At 41.7% G+C, this 21,821-nt stretch overlaps 1 protein-coding gene across 6 annotated transcripts in view; it reads left to right on the forward strand.

Annotated features, from left to right (window-relative positions):
* Positions 1-21,821, forward strand: part of adamts17 (ADAM metallopeptidase with thrombospondin type 1 motif, 17) — a 417,430-nt gene that overhangs the window by 350,225 nt on the left and 45,384 nt on the right. For all 6 annotated transcript variants that reach the window (XM_067598186.1, XM_067598185.1, XM_067598187.1 and 3 more), the window contains exon 18: positions 1,051-1,210. In XM_067598186.1, the coding sequence (XP_067454287.1) occupies positions 1,051-1,210 (160 nt within the window). The remainder of the gene's footprint in view (positions 1-1,050; positions 1,211-21,821) is intronic.

Below are 21,821 nucleotides of genomic sequence, written 5' to 3' on the forward strand. Positions count from 1 at the left end.
TGTTTGTCCTGTTTTACTACTTGGTATATCCTTTTATTCTATTTTTTATCTTTATTTATTTATTTTTTATGATTGTTCTCCTTTTTATAACCTACTTTTTATTTCTGATTTTACTTACTTTAACACATCTCCTCTCTTTTAGTATTAAATATTTTTATTTTATTATTATTACTTTATCGTTATTTTATCTTTATTGTTGTCCTCCTTTTAATACCCTACCATACATTTCTGGCTTTACTCACTTTAATACATCTCTTCCTTTTTTCCCCTTCTTTTAGTATTTTATTATCTTTTTTCACACTTCAATTTCATATCATTATTTCATTTGGCTATTCTGAATTTTTAATTTTTTATCCTACTGGGGGGTTATTTGTTTGAAGAAAAGAACTAGTTTGTATGACACATTGTCCCCCATGTCTATAGTCAGAGAGAGTAAGGAGATAAAATAATAGTTTAAACACGGAGATAACCATGCACATTAGACAGTCTCACCTAGAAGGCATTAATTTCACCTCTGCACAGCTGGCCAATCACTGAAAGATTTCGTCCATAAAGCAACAACAGTTTTCTGACGTGTGATTTACTGTTAAGGTTGTCATGTCACATCTTGACTACTGCTCACTGGTTTGCTCTAGTGCCACCATCTCTCAGAGGACTCCAAATGGCTAAGAAAAGGCAGCAATTTGTGTCCTTTGTTGTTTTACACATGGTGACACTGTACTGAACATCTGTTTTACCTCAAAATAATAGATTTGCTGTATACCTATGAGCTCGTCTGTGCATGTAACGTGATTTTTGGTTGTTTTATGTAGATATTGTGTGTTGTGTGACCCCGAAAGAATAGCCTCTGTTTCAATGAAGCTAATGGCGATCCAAATTAAAAGAGTGAAATGAAAGTGATTGAAACTTCTGTAAACCTGGCTTCATATGTTTGTTTATTTTCTTGAAACTAAAATTAGTTCTGGTAATAAAGATTAAAGGCAGATAAACTAAGTGAATGTTGGATAGAAGATATAGACTCAGCTTCTCTCTTCTCTGTCGTGATCCCAGGTGCTGTTCTTTCATGACCAGAGCTATGGGATCCACTATGAGTACACAGTGTCTCTGAACACAACTCAGGACATGAGCAATGAGGAGCAGGGGGAACCAGAGCATCTCTACATCTGGACACACAGCAGCTGGCAGGACTGCACTGTCCAGTGTGGAGGAGGTGACAGACACACACACACACACAAACACACAAACACACACATCCGCAATGAGATTTACATGCAAACTATCACTCATGGTTGCATGCACATATTACATAATGTATGTAAGATACAGTCTCTGTGGGGAAATCTGGTTGTCTTAACAGTTTAGAAATGTCATCTGGTTTGTTTCACTTTGAATTGCCTCTACCAAGGTTTCTGCCATATGTGCTAATGTTTTTGGGAATTTCATCCCTATTTTCTTAAGCCCCTTTCACACATGCAGTATATCCCTGAAATGTTCAGGAACATTTCCTGCATGGGGTCACGTGTGAATGGGAGCAGGGATCGATATTCAGGGAAATCTGTACCACCAATTTCCTAGCTCAAGACCTAGTAACATTTCAGGGGAAAAAATGGAATGGCTGTGTTGTGAATCAAGCAGTGACATTGCAAGGACAGGCACATAAAGGGTTACGTCCGTCTGACAGAAGATGCTTTCATGTGGCGCGAGCAAACCAATCACAAGATTCTGCTGATGACGTATTTGAATCTGCAACTTGTCTGCGGTGTCCTTGCCAATGCTTTCACAGGTGATTTGTCTTGTAAATTTGTTGAATATTAAATACATTACAAGAACTCAAATACAACATGGCAGCGCCCATGTTGGCAGCGGCCGTATTGGCTCATGGCATACTGTTTTTTATCTGTGTTTTTAATGGTACCATGCTCGTAATTTTGTTCTGCTTTGCATCACTGATGTTTTTGCTGAATGACAATAAAAAAGAATCTTGAACATTGGCACTGGACAAAAACAGCTACTTGACTGTCATGTTCCTGAAAATAATAAGACATCTACCGACGCACACACATACATCCGGCCTTGCACCATCTTCTTAGATTAGATGAGATTAGATTAAATAAGCTTTATGGTGGTTAGCATCAATAAGTGCTGCATTACCACCATCTGCTTAACTGTCCATTGCCCCATCTATTCCGGCATTGCCATGGCATGTGTGAAAAGGCACAAGACAGAAATGTTCCTGAATGTAGCTGCATGCCTGAAAGGTTATCTCAGTAGTTTACAGGGAACCGTGTGTGAAAGAGGCTTTAGAGAGATCAGGCAAGGTCAGGTACCATTAGACATTGTATGTGATATGGGGCTATAGAAATAAACTGGATTTGCTCCGACAGATCTCATTATTATCCTTGAGAGAGAAATTTGGTCGGCAACAATTGTGTAAAATATAGCCAAGACATTCAAAATGCCAAATTTAATGACATTGAAAATATAATAAATGTCGTAACATTAAATAGTTGAAAGAGATAATAATTAAATCAAAATGCTCTTCACTTTGTCTGCTTTATTTAGTCAAAGGCGCTGTACACCTCAGCAGAGAGCACTATTTCAAATCTCACCTCCTTCAGTCTTAACTCTATGCCCCCTCACAAACTGTTACTGTGGCAAATGTCAACTGGTGCTAATTGCCTCTGGAGATATTGTGATGCTTAGGGCTGAGTAGAAAGTAGCATGAGCACAAGAGCAGTAGGGCTGACATACCTTTGGGTCCAAGTCTACTTCCTGCCAGCTTTTGACAGCAAACACTGCTATAGAAGAGGCATTTATAAAGTTAATGCTTCTGTTTGAAACAGTGAAATGGTCCATAGGATCTGGTGTACAGACAACAGGAGGATCAGATGTATGTGTGTGTGTGTTTGTGTTTGGGCGTGTTCTTGAACATTCCCAACAATTTAAATAATAAGGCTGGTGATTTTCTGTATTTTTCTTATTGTCATCTCATGTTTGGATCCAAACCATTTAGCTGTCTCTAAACAAGCTACAGTAACCCCCTTCTCCAAGGATGAAGGAACATATCACCCAGTGCAGCGGTGTGTCTCACTGATGTGCAGTGAATAGTTTTTGGACACTAGAGCTCTTTGGCACAGAGAAATGAGATATATCACAATATTTGTAAGTAGGGTGAGTTCATTGTTGGTTTGGCTCTGCCCATGAGATTTGTTGACAATAAGAAAATATAGAAAATTGCCAGCTTTATTCTTTAAGATGCCTGAATCGCCTGATAATCAGACTGAATTGCAGTTTCGTTTTAAAGCCACATTACCAGGTTAAGGATGACAGGGCCCATCAGTCCACCACTTTGGTCCATACTGAAATATCTAAACAACTATTTGAAATCCAATTCAGTACAGAAGAGTTATGGTCAAAGATTTTCTACCTATATATTAATATTTCGCCATTTTTTGGCGTCTAACTACCTCTGTGCAATTTGACGTATTAACTTCTTTTAAGTCTATGGGAGTAATGTTTGAAATTCATATCTCAAAAAGTAAAAGAGCTAAAGTATTCATACTTCATGGACAGGTGTCCCATGTGGAAATACTTAACTCATGAACTGTGAAGCCCATTTTTGTGAATGTCTGTTGGCTCAGTAGTTTAGAACACTGTTCGCTGATGAGCTTTAACATAGATGACAAGGTTGTGTGTTCAATAAGTGCTCACTGCAGTGCTCCTCATAATATTGCTGTCATGTATAAAGTTGCGTTCCATCTCTATCATGTACCATAAGTCTATTCCTCTCTAGCTCACTTTAACATTACTACCTAAAGTGTGGATTGCTATTCTTGTTAAATACATCTTTTCCAATTCTACAGATTGAGTCTGAGTAGTCCAGTGGTTTACACTCATGTCACTTCTTAACTCCTATTAGATCCAAAGGTTGAGAGTTCAAGCCCCGCTTAGGGCAGAGCTCAGTAGAGTTGAAGGATGAAAGAGTCCAGGTGATGTCAATCTGCTTGCTGAGCTGAACAGCTTTTTTGTCAATTTCATGCAATTGACAGACTAAATAGCAGAATCTGGCCTAGTGTTGCTATGTGACATGTTAGCTCAGTGCATAGCATATCTGTCTTACAAACATGAGATGCAGGTTCAATTCCACCCACTACTAATTTTAATCTTGCTAGATTTTTCAATAGTGTTCAGCTTCCAGTTATGCAATCTAAATTCGCTTTCAGCAATCACACGCAATTTCTACAGAAATTGCATTTTCTAGTTGTGTGATTGCAGCCGTACATGTTTTGCCGCGTTTCAACTGCTGCATACTTTGTGCTATAAAAACCATTCAACTGCAAATCTGTGCAACTCATTCAGCAGATGTGTGCTTGTATTTTTCTGAAATGTAACATGTTTAAGTGATTTTATATAATTTTTTAAAACATTAAAATTTATAATGGCAGTCTATGGGACGGACCGTCCAACTGAGTTGGAACCTTGGTCACTTTGACACTCAACTGCTCGGAAGTCCCTTATCGTACAAACATCATTCAAACTGTAAAATGTTCACAAACCTTTGAACTTTCAAAGTTATCAGATTGTTTAGTGATATCTTTTGTAGTTTTTCAGCAATTTAAGCCCAAAGTCAGGGGTGTTTCAGAGTTTTTCAGGTCTCACCAGTGTGTTATGTGATCAGGCACAGTGGAGAGCACAGATAATTTTAGACCAGAAATGTTTTTCTAAACTGCTGTCACTCCCACAATTGTAACTCCTCAAGCACATATGTTGCCTCATTATGTTGCCACAAGCCTCCTCTCTCTCACAATGTAAATACATTTCACATAGGACTTATAGTTTTTGAGATCTGAACCTTAATTGATAGAGAGTCGCTGTCATGTTCTCATTGCGTGATGTCACTCATGACATCATGCACTGACAGTTCAGGCCTTCTCTCATCCAATGTTACTTCCATTAGAATAGGACTCATGGGTTTTGAGTAAATGACCCGAAAGCACAGAGAGTGCTGTCCAACAGTCTCATTCACTCCAATGTAATCTGAGGTGTGAAATTCGTTTTTAAATCATACAGAAACATATCCTACATCAGTGTCGCCACTGAAGTCTCGGGTCACTAAGCTGAAGAAATTTTTTCACCGTGACTTTTAGTTTTTGAGTTATAAGAAGTTGTTCGTGCCTGATTTTGGCCTAGAAACAGATTGTCTCCCCCCATTTTCAATCACTCAGAGGGGTGCACGGTCACCATAGCAACCTGTGGCTGTGCTATGAAGCTATTTTTAGACCTCTTTTAAAGGTATATTCCACCCAAATACTGAGTTCTGTCCGACTCCTTACGCTTAAAGGTTCATTCCACCCAAATACTGAGTTCTGTCGAACTCCTTACGTTTAAAGGTTCATTCCACCCAATACTGCGTTCTGTCTAAACCCTTTAAGGTTTATTCCATCCAAAAACTGCTTACATTTTATATTCCAACTTCCATCTTTGACAGTGTTATAATTTAGTTTCTGGCTTTTCTAGCAATGTATTTCAACTCTTGGCTTCGTTGGCTAATTAAGTTCAGCTTTCAATGTTGCCAGTTTTACATTTCAGCTTCAAGGAAATTCAGCAGTACGGTGCAATGCATTTCAGCTTTGAGCTTTTATAAACAAAATTCATTTCAGATTTCTGCATTTTCAGCAATGTTATTCTTTTTCTTCTTCCGGACGTTTTTTCGCAACCTTTCACCTCCTTCATACTTTTAGCTATTTCAGCCATTCAAATATCGCAATATTTAGCTCTTTAAATACTTTTATGGAGTTTTTTCGCAACCTTTTACCTCTTCCATACTTTCAGCTATTTCAACCAAATATCAAAATATTCTGCTTTGTAAGTACATTTATGCAGTTTTTTTTCCACAACTTTTCACCTCTTTCATACTTTCAGCTATTTCAACCATTCAAATATCAAAATGTTCAGCTCTTCAAGTACTTTTGTGCAGCAATTTTTTGCGATTCATTTCAGCTGGCAGCATTCACACGCATTTTCCGCAGGAAATGCATTTTCTAGTTATGATTCTTCTTCCATATGTTTTTCACAACCTTTCAACTCCTCCATACTTTGTAACGGGTATAGGATGGACCCAATAGCAGCACAAATGACACTGGTGTAAACTTTGCAGTCTTTATTTCACACGATGTCAAGGCAATATTCGCACGGTCAGAGAAACACAGTCCTAATGAGTATGGCTCCACCGGAAATTGAACCCCGATCTTCCACTCCCACAGCGGACAAAGACCAGGGAACAGGCAGGCAGAACTCAGAGTCAGGGACAGAAGGCTGGTGGGTTTACCGGGGCAGAGACGAGGAACGATGGTCGAAGACAAGCTGATCAGGAACCAGGAAGGCAGTCCAGTGAAGAAAGCAAGATGACTTAGCATAGTAGCGTAGACAATCTGACAAGGAGGGAGTGGGCCGAGGCAGCTTATATACAGGCTTGATTGCAGATGATGAGCAGGTGGGAGCGCCAGGTGAAGGTGGTTGAACTAATGAGGGGTGTGGCAGAGCAGAGAGTGAGACTGAATGATTGGATAATTCCCACAGCAACAGGTGAGGGGGAGAGCAGACTCTGACATACTTTCAGCTATTTCAACCATTCACATATCAAAATGTTCAGCTCTTTGATGACATTTATGCTTGTATTCAGCTTTTTTACACCTTTTATACTTTTTAAAATATTCAGCTTTTTCCAAAAAAATTTCTGCCATTGAAATGAATGGACGGAATGTTCAAATCCTCCTCAACCCACCCCACTTTGACATTCAACTACTTCCACATACTTTCATCCAGAGACTTCATTTCAGTTTTAAATGGATCACAAGACTTTCAGCTATTAAACTTGTATTCAGCTTTTTGATATCTTTTACGGTTTTTACACAATCACAGTTCAAGTTTTATGAAATTTTCAGCCCTTCTCAGACTTTTACATTAGTGTGTATTGCACGGAATGTTCAGACTCAGAGTGCGTGGTGTCACTCATGATATCATGCACTGACAGTTCAGGCCTTCATATTTTATCAAAAATCTTCAAAAAATCTTACTTCCACATCTTACACTCTACAAGCACAATTTATACAAAAAAAATGTAGACAAACTTGTCCTCTCTCATCCAATGTTACTTCCATTAGAATAGGACTCACGGTTTTTGAGTAAATTGCCCAAAAGCACAGAGAGTGCTGTCCAACAGTCTCATTCACTCCAATGTAATCTGAGGTGTGAAATTCATTGTCAAAAACGGAGACAATGGTCAAATATAAGTTATCACAGCTCCTTTATTTTAAATCATACAGAAACATATCCTACATCAGTGTCACCACTGAAGTCTCGCGTCACTCATGCTGAAGAAGTTTTTTTACTGTGACTTTTAGTTTTTGAGTTATATGAAGTTGTTCGTGCCTGATTTTGGCCTAGAAACAGATTGTCTCCCCCCATTTTCAATTACTCAGAGGGGTGCACAGTCACCATAGCAACCTGTGGCTGTGCTGTGAAGCTATTTTTAGACCTCTTTTAAAGGTATATTCCACCCAAATACTGAGTTCTGTCCGACTCCTTACTTTTAAAGGTTCATTCCACCCAATACTGTGTTCTGTCTAAACCCTTTAAGGTTTATTCCATCCAAAAACTGCTTACTGTCCAACTACTTATATGCATTTGTTCTCTCGGTCTTTTCAGGCATTTTATATTCCAACTTCCATCTTTGACAGTATTATAATTTAGTTTCTGGCTTTTCTAGCAATGTATTTCAACTCTTGGCTTCTTTAGCTAATTAAGTTCAGCTTCTTATGTTGCCAGTTTTACATTTCAGCTTTTAGGAAATTCAGCAGTACGGTGCAATGCATTTCAGTTTTGAGCTTTTCATACTTTCAGGTATTTCAACCATTCAAATATCAAAATATTCAGCTCTTTAAGTACTTTTATGCAGTTTTTTCACATCCTTTCACCTCTTTCATACTTTCAGCTATTTCAGACATTCAAATATCACAATATTCAGCTCTTTAAATATTTTATGCAGTTTTTTTGCAACCTTTCACCTCTTTCATACTTTCAGCTATTTCAATCATTCAAATATCAAAATATTCAGCTCTTTAAGTACTATTATGCAGTTTTTTCACATCCTCTCACCTCTTTCATACTTTCAGCTATTTCAGACATTCAAATATCGCAATATTCAGCTCTTTAAATATTTTATGCAGTTTTTTTGCAACCTTTCACCTCTTTCATACTTTCAGCTATTTCAATCATTCAAATATCAAAATATTCAGCTCTTTAAGTACTTTTATGCAGTTTTTTCACATCCTTTCACCTCTTTCATACTTTCAGCTATTTCAGACATTCAAATATCGCAATATTCAGCTCTTTAAATATTTTATGCAGTTTTTTTGCAACCTTTGAGGTTGAGGAAATTGATATAACTTGAGTGTACACGGTTGGATCTGCCTCAAATATTAAAATTAAAATTAAAGCTGCAAGCAGCGATGATCGGGCCCTCGCACCCCAGCGCATGTCGAAGTGACGCTCAGTCGAAGGGCTTTTGTCAGTGACTTGTTGTGTAAAGTTTGAGGCAGATCCAACCATGTACACTCAAGTTATATCAATTTCCTCTGTCATGGCGAAACATCAAAACTCAACGCCACGCCACGGCCAAACCATCATGATCATACACTAGTCTAGATGACACACACTGATTTTTAAGTCCTTACGATGGATTCTGTAGGAGGAGTTCTTTAAAATACAAGGTATGCGAAATGGCCAAGAAAAGGCGAAAATGTACCATTTTTTTCAAGATGGCCGACTTCCTGTTCGACTTACAATAAGGCTTCAAGAGGCTTTTTTGTGCGTGTTGACATTATACATGTGCCCTGTGAATTTCATCTTTCTACGTTAATCTGGAAGGCGGGGCTGCAATTTTGAAATTTTAAAGGGGGCGCTGTTGAGCCATTTTGCCACGCCCATTCAAAGCGACCACATAGGATTTTAGCTGACCTCACTCTAGACATGTGTGTCAAGTTTCATGACTGTAGAGCAATCCCTTCTCCCTGAAAAACAGTATCATATTTCATGGCGAAGGATGTGTCGCCATGGTAACAGCATTCAGTTTTGGGTCATGAGCTGCCAAATGTAGCATCACCAAGGTCTTGTTTATTAGCTGACTTAATTTCAGGTGCATCAGCCAAATTTCCTAGGAGTAATTAGACAAAGTACGACGCATGATACTTCCTGTTGCCAGTAGGTGGCGCTATGACTTTCGCTAAATATGAGACTGAACATGTGTTCAGATTGGGACTCTTAACAAGCATATGAAATTTGGAAAAGATCAGACCACGTGGAGTCAAGTTATAAGGCATTGAAATTTCATGGCGTCACATCGAAATTCGCCGCGTCGCCATGGCAACACCTTTCAACGAAGGGTCACCAACTTCATAATATAAGATCTCCAAGGTCTTGAGGCTATTCTCAGTAAATTTCAGCTGGATTCAATCACCGTGCTGCCCACAGGGCGTCAGAGCGTAAAACATGTAACTTCCTGTTGCCAGTAGGTGGCGCTATGACTCATATTCTTTATTGTCACATGGACCCGTTCAGGGCGGGACTCTTATGAAGCACAAAAGGTTTGGCTCTCTTAGGATCATGTATGCCGGAGTTATAGCCGTTTCATTTTTCATGGCGAAGGATCGAAATTCGCCGCCCAGCCACGCCCCCTAGGAAAGACTAATGAGAATTGTTTTAACAACTTTTAATCTCCTATGCCTGTAGATGATACGGACCGAATTTGAAAGTCCTGGGGTCAAATCTCTAGGAGGAGTTCGTTAAAGTATGCGGGCTGGAAATGACAAAATCGGTGCAAAATTTCAACTTTGATACAAAATGGCCGACTTCCTGTTGGAGTTAGGCTATGTGTCCTTGAGACTTTTTGGTGCGTCTGGTCATGATACATATGCATACCGAATTTCGTTCTCCTACGACAATCTGTATCGAGGGGCTCAATTTTCTTGACTTTCTAGGTGGCGCTGTCGAGCCATTTTGTCCCACTTTATTTCGAGACCCATAAAATATCGAAATTTTCGCCAGTCCTGACATCTGTGCAAATTTTCATGAGTTTTCGTGCATGTTTAGGCCCTCAAAAATGCGTTTGTTTCGGAGGAATAATAATAATAATTAAAGCTGCAAGCAGCGATGATCGGGCCCTCGCACCCCAGCGCATGTCGAAGTGATGCTCAGTCGAAGGGCTTTTGTCAGTGACTTGTTGTGTAAAGTTTGAGGCAGATCCAACCATGTACACTCAAGTTATATCAATTTCCTCTGTCATGGCGAAACATCAAAACTCAACGCCACGCCACGGCCAAACCATCATGATCATACACTACTCTAGATGACACACACTGATTTTGAAGTCCTTACGATGACATCTGTAGGAGGAGTGCGTTAAAATACAAGGTATGCGAAATGGCCAAAAAAAGGCGAAAATTGACCAGTTTTTCCAGATGGCCGACTTCCTGTTCAACTTACAATAAGGCGTCAACAGACTTTTTTGTGCGTCTTGACATTATACATGTGCCCTGTGAATTTCATCTCTCTACGTTAATCTGGAAGGCGGGGCTGCAATTTTGAAATTTTAAAGGGGGCGCTGTTGAGCCATTTTGCCACGCCCATTCAAAGCGACCACATAGGATTTTAGCTGACATCACTCTAGACATGTGTGTCAAGTTTCATGACTGTAGAGCAATCCCTTCTCCCTGAAAAACAGTATCATATTTCATGGCGAAGGATGTGTCGCCATGGTAACAGCATTCAGTTTTGGGTCATGAGCTGCCAAATGTAGCATCACCAAGGTCTTGTTTATTAGCTGACTTAATTTCAGGTGCATCAGCCAAATTTCCTAGGAGTAATTAGACAAAGTACGACGCATGATACTTCCTGTTGCCAGTAGGTGGCGCTATGACTTTCGCTAAATATGAGACTGAACATGTGTTCAGATTGGGACTCTTAACAAGCATATGAAATTTGGAAAAGATCAGACCACGTGGAGTCAAGTTATAAGGCATTGAAATTTCATGGCGTCACATCGAAATTCGCCGCGTCGCCATGGCAACACCTTTCAACGAAGGGTCACCAACTTCATAATATAAGATCTCCAAGGTCTTGAGGCTATTCTCAGTAAATTTCAGCTGGATTCCATCACCGTGCTGCCCACAGGGCGTCAGAGCGTAAAACATGTAACTTCCTGTTGCCAGGAGGTGGCGCTATGACTCATATCCTGTATTGTCACATGGACCCGTTCAGGGCGGGACTCTTATGAAGCACAAAAGGTTTGGCTCTCTTAGGATCATGTATGCCGGAGTTATAGCCGTTTCATTTTTCATGGCGGAGGATCGAAATTCGCCGCCCAGCCACGCCCCCTAGGAAAGACTAATGAGAATTGTTTTAATAACTTTTAATCTCCTATGCCTGTAGATAATACGGACCGAATTTGAAAGTCCTGGGGTCAAATCTCTAGGAGGAGTTCGTTAAAGTATGCGGGCTGGAAATGACAAAATCGGTGCAAAATTTCAACTTTGATACAAAATGGCCGACTTCCTGTTGGAGTTAGGCTATGTGTCCTTGGGACTTTTTGGTGCGTCTGGTCATGATACATATGCATACCGAATTTCGTTCTCCTACGACAATCTGTATCGAGGGGATCAATTCTAGGTGGCGCTGTCGAGCCATTTTGTCCCGCTTTATTTCGAGACCCATAAAATATCGAAATTTTCGCCAGTCCTGACATCTGTGCAAATTTTCATGAGTTTTCGTGCATGTTTAGGCCCTCAAAAATGCGTTTGTTTCGGAGGAATAATAATAATAACTCCTTCAGTTTCAATAGGGCTTCGCACCGGTCGGTGCTCGGGCCCTAATAATTCCTTCAGTTTCAATAGGGCTTCGCACCAGTAGGTGCTCGGGCCCTAATTAAAGCTGCAAGCAGCGATGATCGGGCCCTCGCACCCCAGCGCATGTCGAAGTGACGCTCAGTCGAAGGGCTTTTGTCAGTGACTTGTTGTGTAAAGTTTGAGGCAGATCCAACCGTGTACACTCAAGTTATATCAATTTCCTCTTTCATGGCGAAACATCAAAACTCAACGCCACGCCACGGCCAAACCATCATGATCATACACTAGTCTAGATGACACACACTGATTTTTAAGTCCTTACGATGGATTCTGTAGGAGGAGTTCTTTAAAATACAAGGTATGCGAAATGGCCAAGAAAAGGCGAAAATGTACCATTTTTTTCAAGATGGCCGACTTCCTGTTCGACTTACAATAAGGCTTCAAGAGGCTTTTTTGTGCGTGTTGACATTATACATGTGCCCTGTGAATTTCATCTTTCTACGTTAATCTGGAAGGCGGGGCTGCAATTTTGAAATTTTAAAGGGGGCGCTGTTGAGCCATTTTGCCACGCCCATTCAAAGCGACCACATAGGATTTTAGCTGACATCACTCTAGACATGTGTGTCAAGTTTCATGACTGTAGAGCAATCCCTTCTCCCTGAAAAACAGTATCATATTTCATGGCGAAGGATGTGTCGCCATGGTAACAGCATTCAGTTTTGGGTCATGAGCTGCCAAATGTAGCATCACCAAGGTCTTGTTTATTAGCTGACTTAATTTCAGGTGCATCAGCCAAATTTCCTAGGAGTAATTAGACAAAGTACGACGCATGATACTTCCTGTTGCCAGTAGGTGGCGCTATGACTTTCGCTAAATATGAGACTGAACATGTGTTCAGATCGGGACTCTTAACAAGCATATGAAATTTGGAAAAGATCAGACCACGTGGAGTCAAGTTATAAGGCATTGAAATTTCATGGCGTCACATCGAAATTCGCCGCGTCGCCATGGCAACACCTTTCGACGAAGGGTCACCAACTTCATAATATAAGATCTCCAAGGTCTTGAGGCTATTCTCAGTAAATTTCAGCTGGATTCCATCACCGTGCTGCCCACAGGGCGTCAGAGCGTAAAACATGTAACTTCCTGTTGCCAGGAGGTGGCGCTATGACTCATATCCTGTATTGTCACATGGACCCGTTCAGGGCGGGACTCTTATGAAGCACAAAAGGTTTGGCTCTCTTAGGATCATGTATGCCGGAGTTATAGCCGTTTCATTTTTCATGGCGAAGGATCGAAATTCGCCGCCCAGCCACGCCCCCTAGGAAAGACTAATGAGAATTGTTTTAATAACTTTTAATCTCCTATGCCTGTAGATGATACGGACCGAATTTGAAAGTCCTGGGGTCAAATCTCTAGGAGGAGTTCGTTAAAGTATGCGGGCTGGAAATGACAAAATCGGTGCAAAATTTCAACTTTGATACAAAATGGCCGACTTCCTGTTGGAGTTAGGCTATGTGTCCTTGAGACTTTTTGGTGCGTCTGGTCATGATACATATGCATACCGAATTTCGTTCTCCTACGACAATCTGTATCGAGGGGCTCAATTTTCTTGACTTTCTAGGTGGCGCTGTCGAGCCATTTTGTCCCGCTTTATTTCGAGACCCATAAAATATCGAAATTTTCGCCAGTCCTGACATCTGTGCAAATTTTCATGAGTTTTCGTGCATGTTTAGGCCCTCAAAAATGCGTTTGTTTCGGAGGAATAATAATAATAATAATAATAATTCCTTCAGTTTCAATAGGGCTTCGCACCGGTAGGTGCTCGGGCCCTAATTAAAGCTGCAAGCAGCGATGATCGGGCCCTCGCACCCCAGCGCATGTCGAAGTGACGCTCAGTCGAAGGGCTTTTGTCAGTGACTTGTTGTGTAAAGTTTGAGGCAGATCCAACCGTGTACACTCAAGTTATATCAATTTCCTCTTTCATGGCGAAACATCAAAACTCAACGCCACGCCACGGCCAAACCATCATGATCATACACTAGTCTAGATGACACACACTGATTTTTAAGTCCTTACGATGGATTCTGTAGGAGGAGTTCTTTAAAATACAAGGTATGCGAAATGGCCAAGAAAAGGCGAAAATGTACCATTTTTTTCAAGATGGCCGACTTCCTGTTCGACTTACAATAAGGCTTCAAGAGGCTTTTTTGTGCGTGTTGACATTATACATGTGCCCTGTGAATTTCATCTTTCTACGTTAATCTGGAAGGCGGGGCTGCAATTTTGAAATTTTAAAGGAGGCGCTGTTGAGCCATTTTGCCACGCCCATTCAAAGCGACCACATAGGATTTTAGCTGACATCACTCTAGACATGTGTGTCAAGTTTCATGACTGTAGAGCAATCCCTTCTCCCTGAAAAACAGTATCATATTTCATGGCGAAGGATGTGTCGCCATGGTAACAGCATTCAGTTTTGGGTCATGAGCTGCCAAATGTAGCATCACCAAGGTCTTGTTTATTAGCTGACTTAATTTCAGGTGCATCAGCCAAATTTCCTAGGAGTAATTAGACAAAGTACGACGCATGATACTTCCTGTTGCCAGTAGGTGGCGCTATGACTTTCGCTAAATATGAGACTGAACATGTGTTCAGATTGGGACTCTTAACAAGCATATGAAATTTGGAAAAGATCAGACCACGTGGAGTCAAGTTATAAGGCATTGAAATTTCATGGCGTCACATCGAAATTCGCCGCGTCGCCATGGCAACACCTTTCGACGAAGGGTCACCAACTTCATAATATAAGATCTCCAAGGTCTTGAGGCTATTCTCAGTAAATTTCAGCTGGATTCCATCACCGTGCTGCCCACAGGGCGTCAGAGCGTAAAACATGTAACTTCCTGTTGCCAGGAGGTGGCGCTATGACTCATATCCTGTATTGTCACATGGACCCGTTCAGGGCGGGACTCTTATGAAGCACAAAAGGTTTGGCTCTCTTAGGATCATGTATGCCGGAGTTATAGCCGTTTCATTTTTCATGGCGAAGGATCGAAATTCGCCGCCCAGCCACGCCCCCTAGGAAAGACTAATGAGAATTGTTTTAATAACTTTTAATCTCCTATGCCTGTAGATGATACGGACCGAATTTGAAAGTCCTGGGATCAAATCTCTAGGAGGAGTTCGTTAAAGTATGCGGGCTGGAAATGACAAAATCGGTGCAAAATTTCAACTTTGATACAAAATGGCCGACTTCCTGTTGGAGTTAGGCTATGTGTCCTTGAGACTTTTTGGTGCGTCTGGTCATGATACATATGCATACCGAATTTCGTTCTCCTACGACAATCTGTATCGAGGGGCTCAATTTTCTTGACTTTCTAGGTGGCGCTGTCGAGCCATTTTGTCCCGCTTTCTTTCGAGACCCATAAAATATCGAAATTTTCGCCAGTCCTGACATCTGTGCAAATTTTCATGAGTTTTCGTGCATGTTTAGGCCCTCAAAAATGCGTTTGTTTCGGAGGAATAATAATAATAATAATAATTAAAGCTGCAAGCAGCGATGATCGGGCCCTCGCACCCCAGCGCATGTCCAAGTGACGCTCAGTCGAAGGGCTTTTGTCAGTGACTTGTGTAAAGTTTGAGGCAGATCCAACCGTGTACACTCAAGTTATATCAATTTCCTCTGTCATGGCGAAACATCAAAACTCAATGCCACGCCACGGCCAAACCATCATGATCATACACTAGTCTAGATGACACACACTGATTTTGAAGTCCTTACCATGGATTCTGTAGGAGGAGTTCTTTAAAATACAAGGTATGCGAAATGGCCAAGAAAAGGCGAAAATGTACCATTTTTTTCAAGATGGCCGACTTCCTGTTCGACTTACAATAAGGCTTCAAGAGGCTTTTTTGTGCGTGTTGACATTATACATGTGCCCTGTGAATTTCATCTTTCTACGTTTATCTGGAAGGCGGGGCTGCAATTTTGAAATTTTAAAGGGGGCGCTGTTGAGCCATTTTGCCACGCCCATTCAAAGTGACCACATAGGATTTTAGCTGACATCACTCTAGACATGTGTGTCAAGTTTCATGACTGTAGAGCAATCCCTTCTCCCTGAAAAACAGTATCGTATTTCATGGCGAAGGATGTGTCGCCATGGTAACAGCATTCCGTTTTGGGTCATGAGCTGCCAAATGTAGCATCACCAAGGTCTCGTTTATTAGCTGACTTAATTTCAGGTGCATCAGCCAAATTTCCTAGGAGTAATTAGACAAAGTACGACGCATGATACTTCCTGTTGCCAGTAGGTGGCGCTATGACTTTGGCTAAATATGAGACTGAACATGTGTTCAGATCGGGACTCTTAACAAGCATATGAAATTTGGAAAAGATCAGACCACGTGGAGTCAAGTTATAAGGCATTGAAATTTCATGGCGTCACATCGAAATTCGCCGCGTCGCCATGGCAACACCTTTCGACGAAGGGTCACCAACTTCATAATATAAGATCTCCAAGGTCTTGAGGCTATTCTCTGTAAATTTCAGCTGGATTCCATCACCGTGCTGCCCACAGGGCGTCAGAGCGTAAAACATGTAACTTCCTGTTGCCAGGAGGTGGCGCTATGACTCATATCCTGTATTGTCACATGGACCCGTTCAGGGCGGGACTCTTATGAAGCACAAAAGGTTTGGCTCTCTTAGGATCATGTATGCCGGAGTTATAGCCGTTTCATTTTTTAAAGGGGGCGCTGTTGAGCCATTTTGCCACGCCCATTCAAAGCGACCACACAGGATTTTAGCTGACATCACTCTAGACATGTGTGTCAAGTTTCATGACTGTAGAGCAATCCCTTCTCCCTGAAAAACAGTATCGTATTTCATGGCGAAGGATGTGTCGCCATGGTAACAGCATTCCGTTTTGGGTCATGAGCTGCCAAATGTAGCATCACCAAGGTCTCGTTTATTAGCTGACTTAATTTCAGGTGCATCAGCCAAATTTCCTAGGAGTAATTAGACAAAGTACGACGCATGATACTTCCTGTTGCCAGTAGGTGGCGCTATGACTTTGGCTAAATATGAGACTGAACATGTGTTCAGATCGGGACTCTTAACAAGCATATGAAATTTGGAAAAGATCAGACCACGTGGAGTCAAGTTATAAGGCATTGAAATTTCATGGCGTCACATCGAAATTCGCCGCGTCGCCATGGCAACACCTTTCGACGAAGGGTCACCAACTTCATAATATAAGATCTCCAAGGTCTTGAGGCTATTCTCTGTAAATTTCAGCTGGATTCCATCACCGTGCTGCCCACAGGGCGTCAGAGCGTAAAACATGTAACTTCCTGTTGCCAGGAGGTGGCGCTATGACTCATATCCTGTATTGTCACATGGACCCGTTCAGGGCGGGACTCTTATGAAGCACAAAAGGTTTGGCTCTCTTAGGATCATGTATGCCGGAGTTATAGCCGTTTCATTTTTTAAAGGGGGCGCTGTTGAGCCATTTTGCCACGCCCATTCAAAGCGACCACACAGGATTTTAGCTGACATCACTCTAGACATGTGTGTCAAGTTTCATGACTGTAGAGCAATCCCTTCTCCCTGAAAAACAGTATCGTATTTCATGGCGAAGGATGTGTCGCCATGGTAACAGCATTCCGTTTTGGGTCATGAGCTGCCAAATGTAGCATCACCAAGGTCTCGTTTATTAGCTGACTTAATTTCAGGTGCATCAGCCAAATTTCCTAGGAGTAATTAGACAAAGTACGACGCATGATACTTCCTGTTGCCAGTAGGTGGCGCTATGACTTTGGCTAAATATGAGACTGAACATGTGTTCAGATCGGGACTCTTAACAAGCATATGAAATTTGGAAAAGATCAGACCACGTGGAGTCAAGTTATAAGGCATTGAAATTTCATGGCGTCACATCGAAATTCGCCGCGTCGCCATGGCAACACCTTTCGACGAAGGGTCACCAACTTCATAATATAAGATCTCCAAGGTCTTGAGGCTATTCTCTGTAAATTTCAGCTGGATTCCATCACCGTGCTGCCCACAGGGCGTCAGAGCGTAAAACATGTAACTTCCTGTTGCCAGGAGGTGGCGCTATGACTCATATCCTGTATTGTCACATGGACCCGTTCAGGGCGGGACTCTTATGAAGCACAAAAGGTTTGGCTCTCTTAGGATCATGTATGCCGGAGTTATAGCCGTTTCATTTTTCATGGCGAAGGATCGAAATTCGCCGCCCAGCCACGCCCCCTAGGAAAGACTAATGAGAATTGTTTTAATAACTTTTAGTCTCCTATGCCTGTAGATGATACGGACCGAATTTGAAAGTCCTGGGGTCAAATCTCTAGGAGGAGTTCGTTAAAGTATGCGGGCTGGAAATGACAAAATTTCAACTTTGATACAAAATGGCCGACTTCCTGTTGGAGTTAGGCTATGTGTCCTTGAGACTTTTTGGTGCGTCTGGTCATGATACATATGCATACCGAATTTCGTTCTCCTACGACAATCTGTATCGAGGGGGTCAATTCTAGGTGTCGCTGTCGAGCCATTTTGTCCCGCTTTATTTCGAGACCCATAAAATATCGCAATTTTCGCTAGTCCTGACATCTGTGCAAATTTTCATGAGTTTTCGTGCATGTTTAGGCCCTCAAAAATGCGTTTGTTTCGGAGGAATAATAATAATAATAATAATAACTCCTTCAGTTTCAATAGGGCTTCGCACCGGTCGGTGCTCGGGCCCTAATAATTCCTTCAGTTTCAATAGGGCTTCGCACCGGTAGGTGCTCGGGCCCTAATAATAATTCCTTCAGTTTCAATAGGGCTTCGCACCGGTCGGTGCTCGGGCCCTAATAATAATTCCTTCAGTTTCAATAGGGCTTCGCACCGGTCGGTGCTCGGGCCCTAATAATAATAATAATAATAATAATAATAATAATAATAATTAAAGCTGCAAGCAGCGATGATCGGGCCCTCGCACCCCAGCGCATGTCGAAGTGACGCTCAGTCGAAGGGCTTTTGTCAGTGACTTGTTGTGTAAAGTTTGAGGCAGATCCAACCATGTACACTCAAGTTATATCAATTTCCTCTGTCATGGCGAAACATCAAAACTCAACGCCACGCCACGGCCAAACCATCATGATCATACACTAGTCTAGATGACACACACTGATTTTTAAGTCCTTACGATGGATTCTGTAGGAGGAGTTCTTTAAAATACAAGGTATGCGAAATGGCCAAGAAAAGGCGAAAATGTACCATTTTTTTCAAGATGGCCGACTTCCTGTTCGACTTACAATAAGGCTTCAAGAGGCTTTTTTGTGCGTGTTGACATTATACATGTGCCCTGTGAATTTCATCTTTCTACGTTAATCTGGAAGGCGGGGCTGCAATTTTGAAATTTTAAAGGGGGCGCTGTTGAGCCATTTTGCCACGCCCATTCAAAGCGACCACATAGGATTTTAGCTGACCTCACTCTAGACATGTGTGTCAAGTTTCATGACTGTAGAGCAATCCCTTCTCCCTGAAAAACAGTATCATATTTCATGGCGAAGGATGTGTCGCCATGGTAACAGCATTCAGTTTTGGGTCATGAGCTGCCAAATGTAGCATCACCAAGGTCTTGTTTATTAGCTGACTTAATTTCAGGTGCATCAGCCAAATTTCCTAGGAGTAATTAGACAAAGTACGACGCATGATACGTCCTGTTGCCAGTAGGTGGCGCTATGACTTTCGCTAAATATGAGACTGAACATGTGTTCAGATTGGGACTCTTAACAAGCATATGAAATTTGGAAAAGATCAGACCACGTGGAGTCAAGTTATAAGGCATTGAAATTTCATGGCGTCACATCGAAATTCGCCGCGTCGCCATGGCAACACCTTTCAACGAAGGGTCACCAACTTCATAATATAAGATCTCCAAGGTCTTGAGGCTATTCTCAGTAAATTTCAGCTGGATTCGATCACCGTGCTGCCCACAGGGCGTCAGAGCGTAAAACATGTAACTTCCTGTTGCCAGGAGGTGGCGCTATGACTCATATTCTTTATTGTCACATGGACCCGTTCAGGGCGGGACTCTTATGAAGCACAAAAGGTTTGGCTCTCTTAGGATCATGTATGCCGGAGTTATAGCCGTTTCATTTTTCATGGCGAAGGATCGAAATTCGCCGCCCAGCCACGCCCCCTAGGAAAGACTAATGAGAATTGTTTTAACAACTTTTAATCTCCTATGCCTGTAGATGATACGGACCGAATTTGAAAGTCCTGGGGTCAAATCTCTAGGAGGAGTTCGTTAAAGTATGCGGGCTGGAAATGACAAAATCGGTGCAAAATTTCAACTTTGATACAAAATGGCCGACTTCCTGTTGGAGTTAGGCTATGTGTCCTTGAGACTTTTTGGTGCGTCTGGTCATGATACATATGCATACCGAATTTCGTTCTCCTACGACAATCTGTATCGAGGGGCTCAATTTTCTTGACTTTCTAGGTGGCGCTGTCGAGCCATTTTGTCCCGCTTTATTTCGAGACCCATAAAATATCGAAATTTTCGCCAGTCCTGACATCTGTGCAAATTTTCATGAGTTTTCGTGCATGTTTAGGCCCTCAAAAATGCGTTTGTTTCGGAGGAATAATAATAATAATAATAATAATAATAATTCCTTCAGTTCCAATAGGGCTTCGCACCGGTCGGTGCTCGGGCCCTAATAATAATAATAATAATAATATTAAAGCTGCAAGCAGCGATGATCGGGCCCTCGCACCCCAGCGCATGTCGAAGTGACGCTCAGTCGAAGGGCTTTTGTCAGTGACTTGTTGTGTAAAGTTTGAGGCAGATCCAACCGTGTACACTCAAGTTATATCAATTTCCTCTGTCATGGCGAAACATCAAAACTCAACGCCACGCCACGGCCAAACCATCATGATCATACACTAGTCTAGATGACACACACTGATTTTTAAGTCCTTACGATGGATTCTGTAGGAGGAGTTCTTTAAAATACAAGGTATGCGAAATGGCCAAGAAAAGGCGAAAATGTACCATTTTTTTCAAGATGGCCGACTTCCTGTTCGACTTACAATAAGGCTTCAAGAGGCTTTTTTGTGCGTGTTGACATTATACATGTGCCCTGTGAATTTCATCTTTCTACGTTAATCTGGAAGGCGGGGCTGCAATTTTGAAATTTTAAAGGGGGCGCTGTTGAGCCATTTTGCCACGCCCATTCAAAGCGACCACATAGGATTTTAGCTGACATCACTCTAGACATGTGTGTCAAGTTTCATGACTGTAGAGCAATCCCTTCTCCCTGAAAAACAGTATCATATTTCATGGCGAAGGATGTGTCGCCATGGTAATAGCATTCAGTTTTGGGTCATGAGCTGCCAAATGTAGCATCACCAAGGTCTTGTTTATTAGCTGACTTCATTTCAGGTGCATCAGCCAAATTTCCTAGGAGTAATTAGACAAAGTACGACGCATGATACTTCCTGTTGCCAGTAGGTGGCGCTATGACTTTCGCTAAATATGAGACTGAACATGTGTTCAGATTGGGACTCTTAACAAGCATATGAAATTTGGAAAAGATCAGACCACATGGAGTCAAGTTATAAGGCATTGAAATTTCATGGCGTCACATCGAAATTCGCCGCGTCGCCATGGCAACACCTTTCGACGAAGGGTCACCAACTTCATAATATAAGATCTCCAAGGTCTTGAGGCTATTCTCAGTAAATTTCAGCTGGATTCGATCACTGTGCTGCCCACAGGGCGTCAGAGCGTAAAACATGTAACTTCCTGTTGCCAGGAGGTGGCGCTATGACTCATATCCTGTATTGTCACATGGACCCGTTCAGGGCGGGACTCTTATGAAGCACAAAAGGTTTGGCTCTCTTAGGATCATGTATGC

The sequence above is a fragment of the Thunnus thynnus genome, chromosome 1 (assembly GCF_963924715.1).
Source record: "Thunnus thynnus chromosome 1, fThuThy2.1, whole genome shotgun sequence".
In the NCBI taxonomy this organism is placed as follows: Eukaryota; Metazoa; Chordata; class Actinopteri; order Scombriformes; family Scombridae; genus Thunnus; species Thunnus thynnus.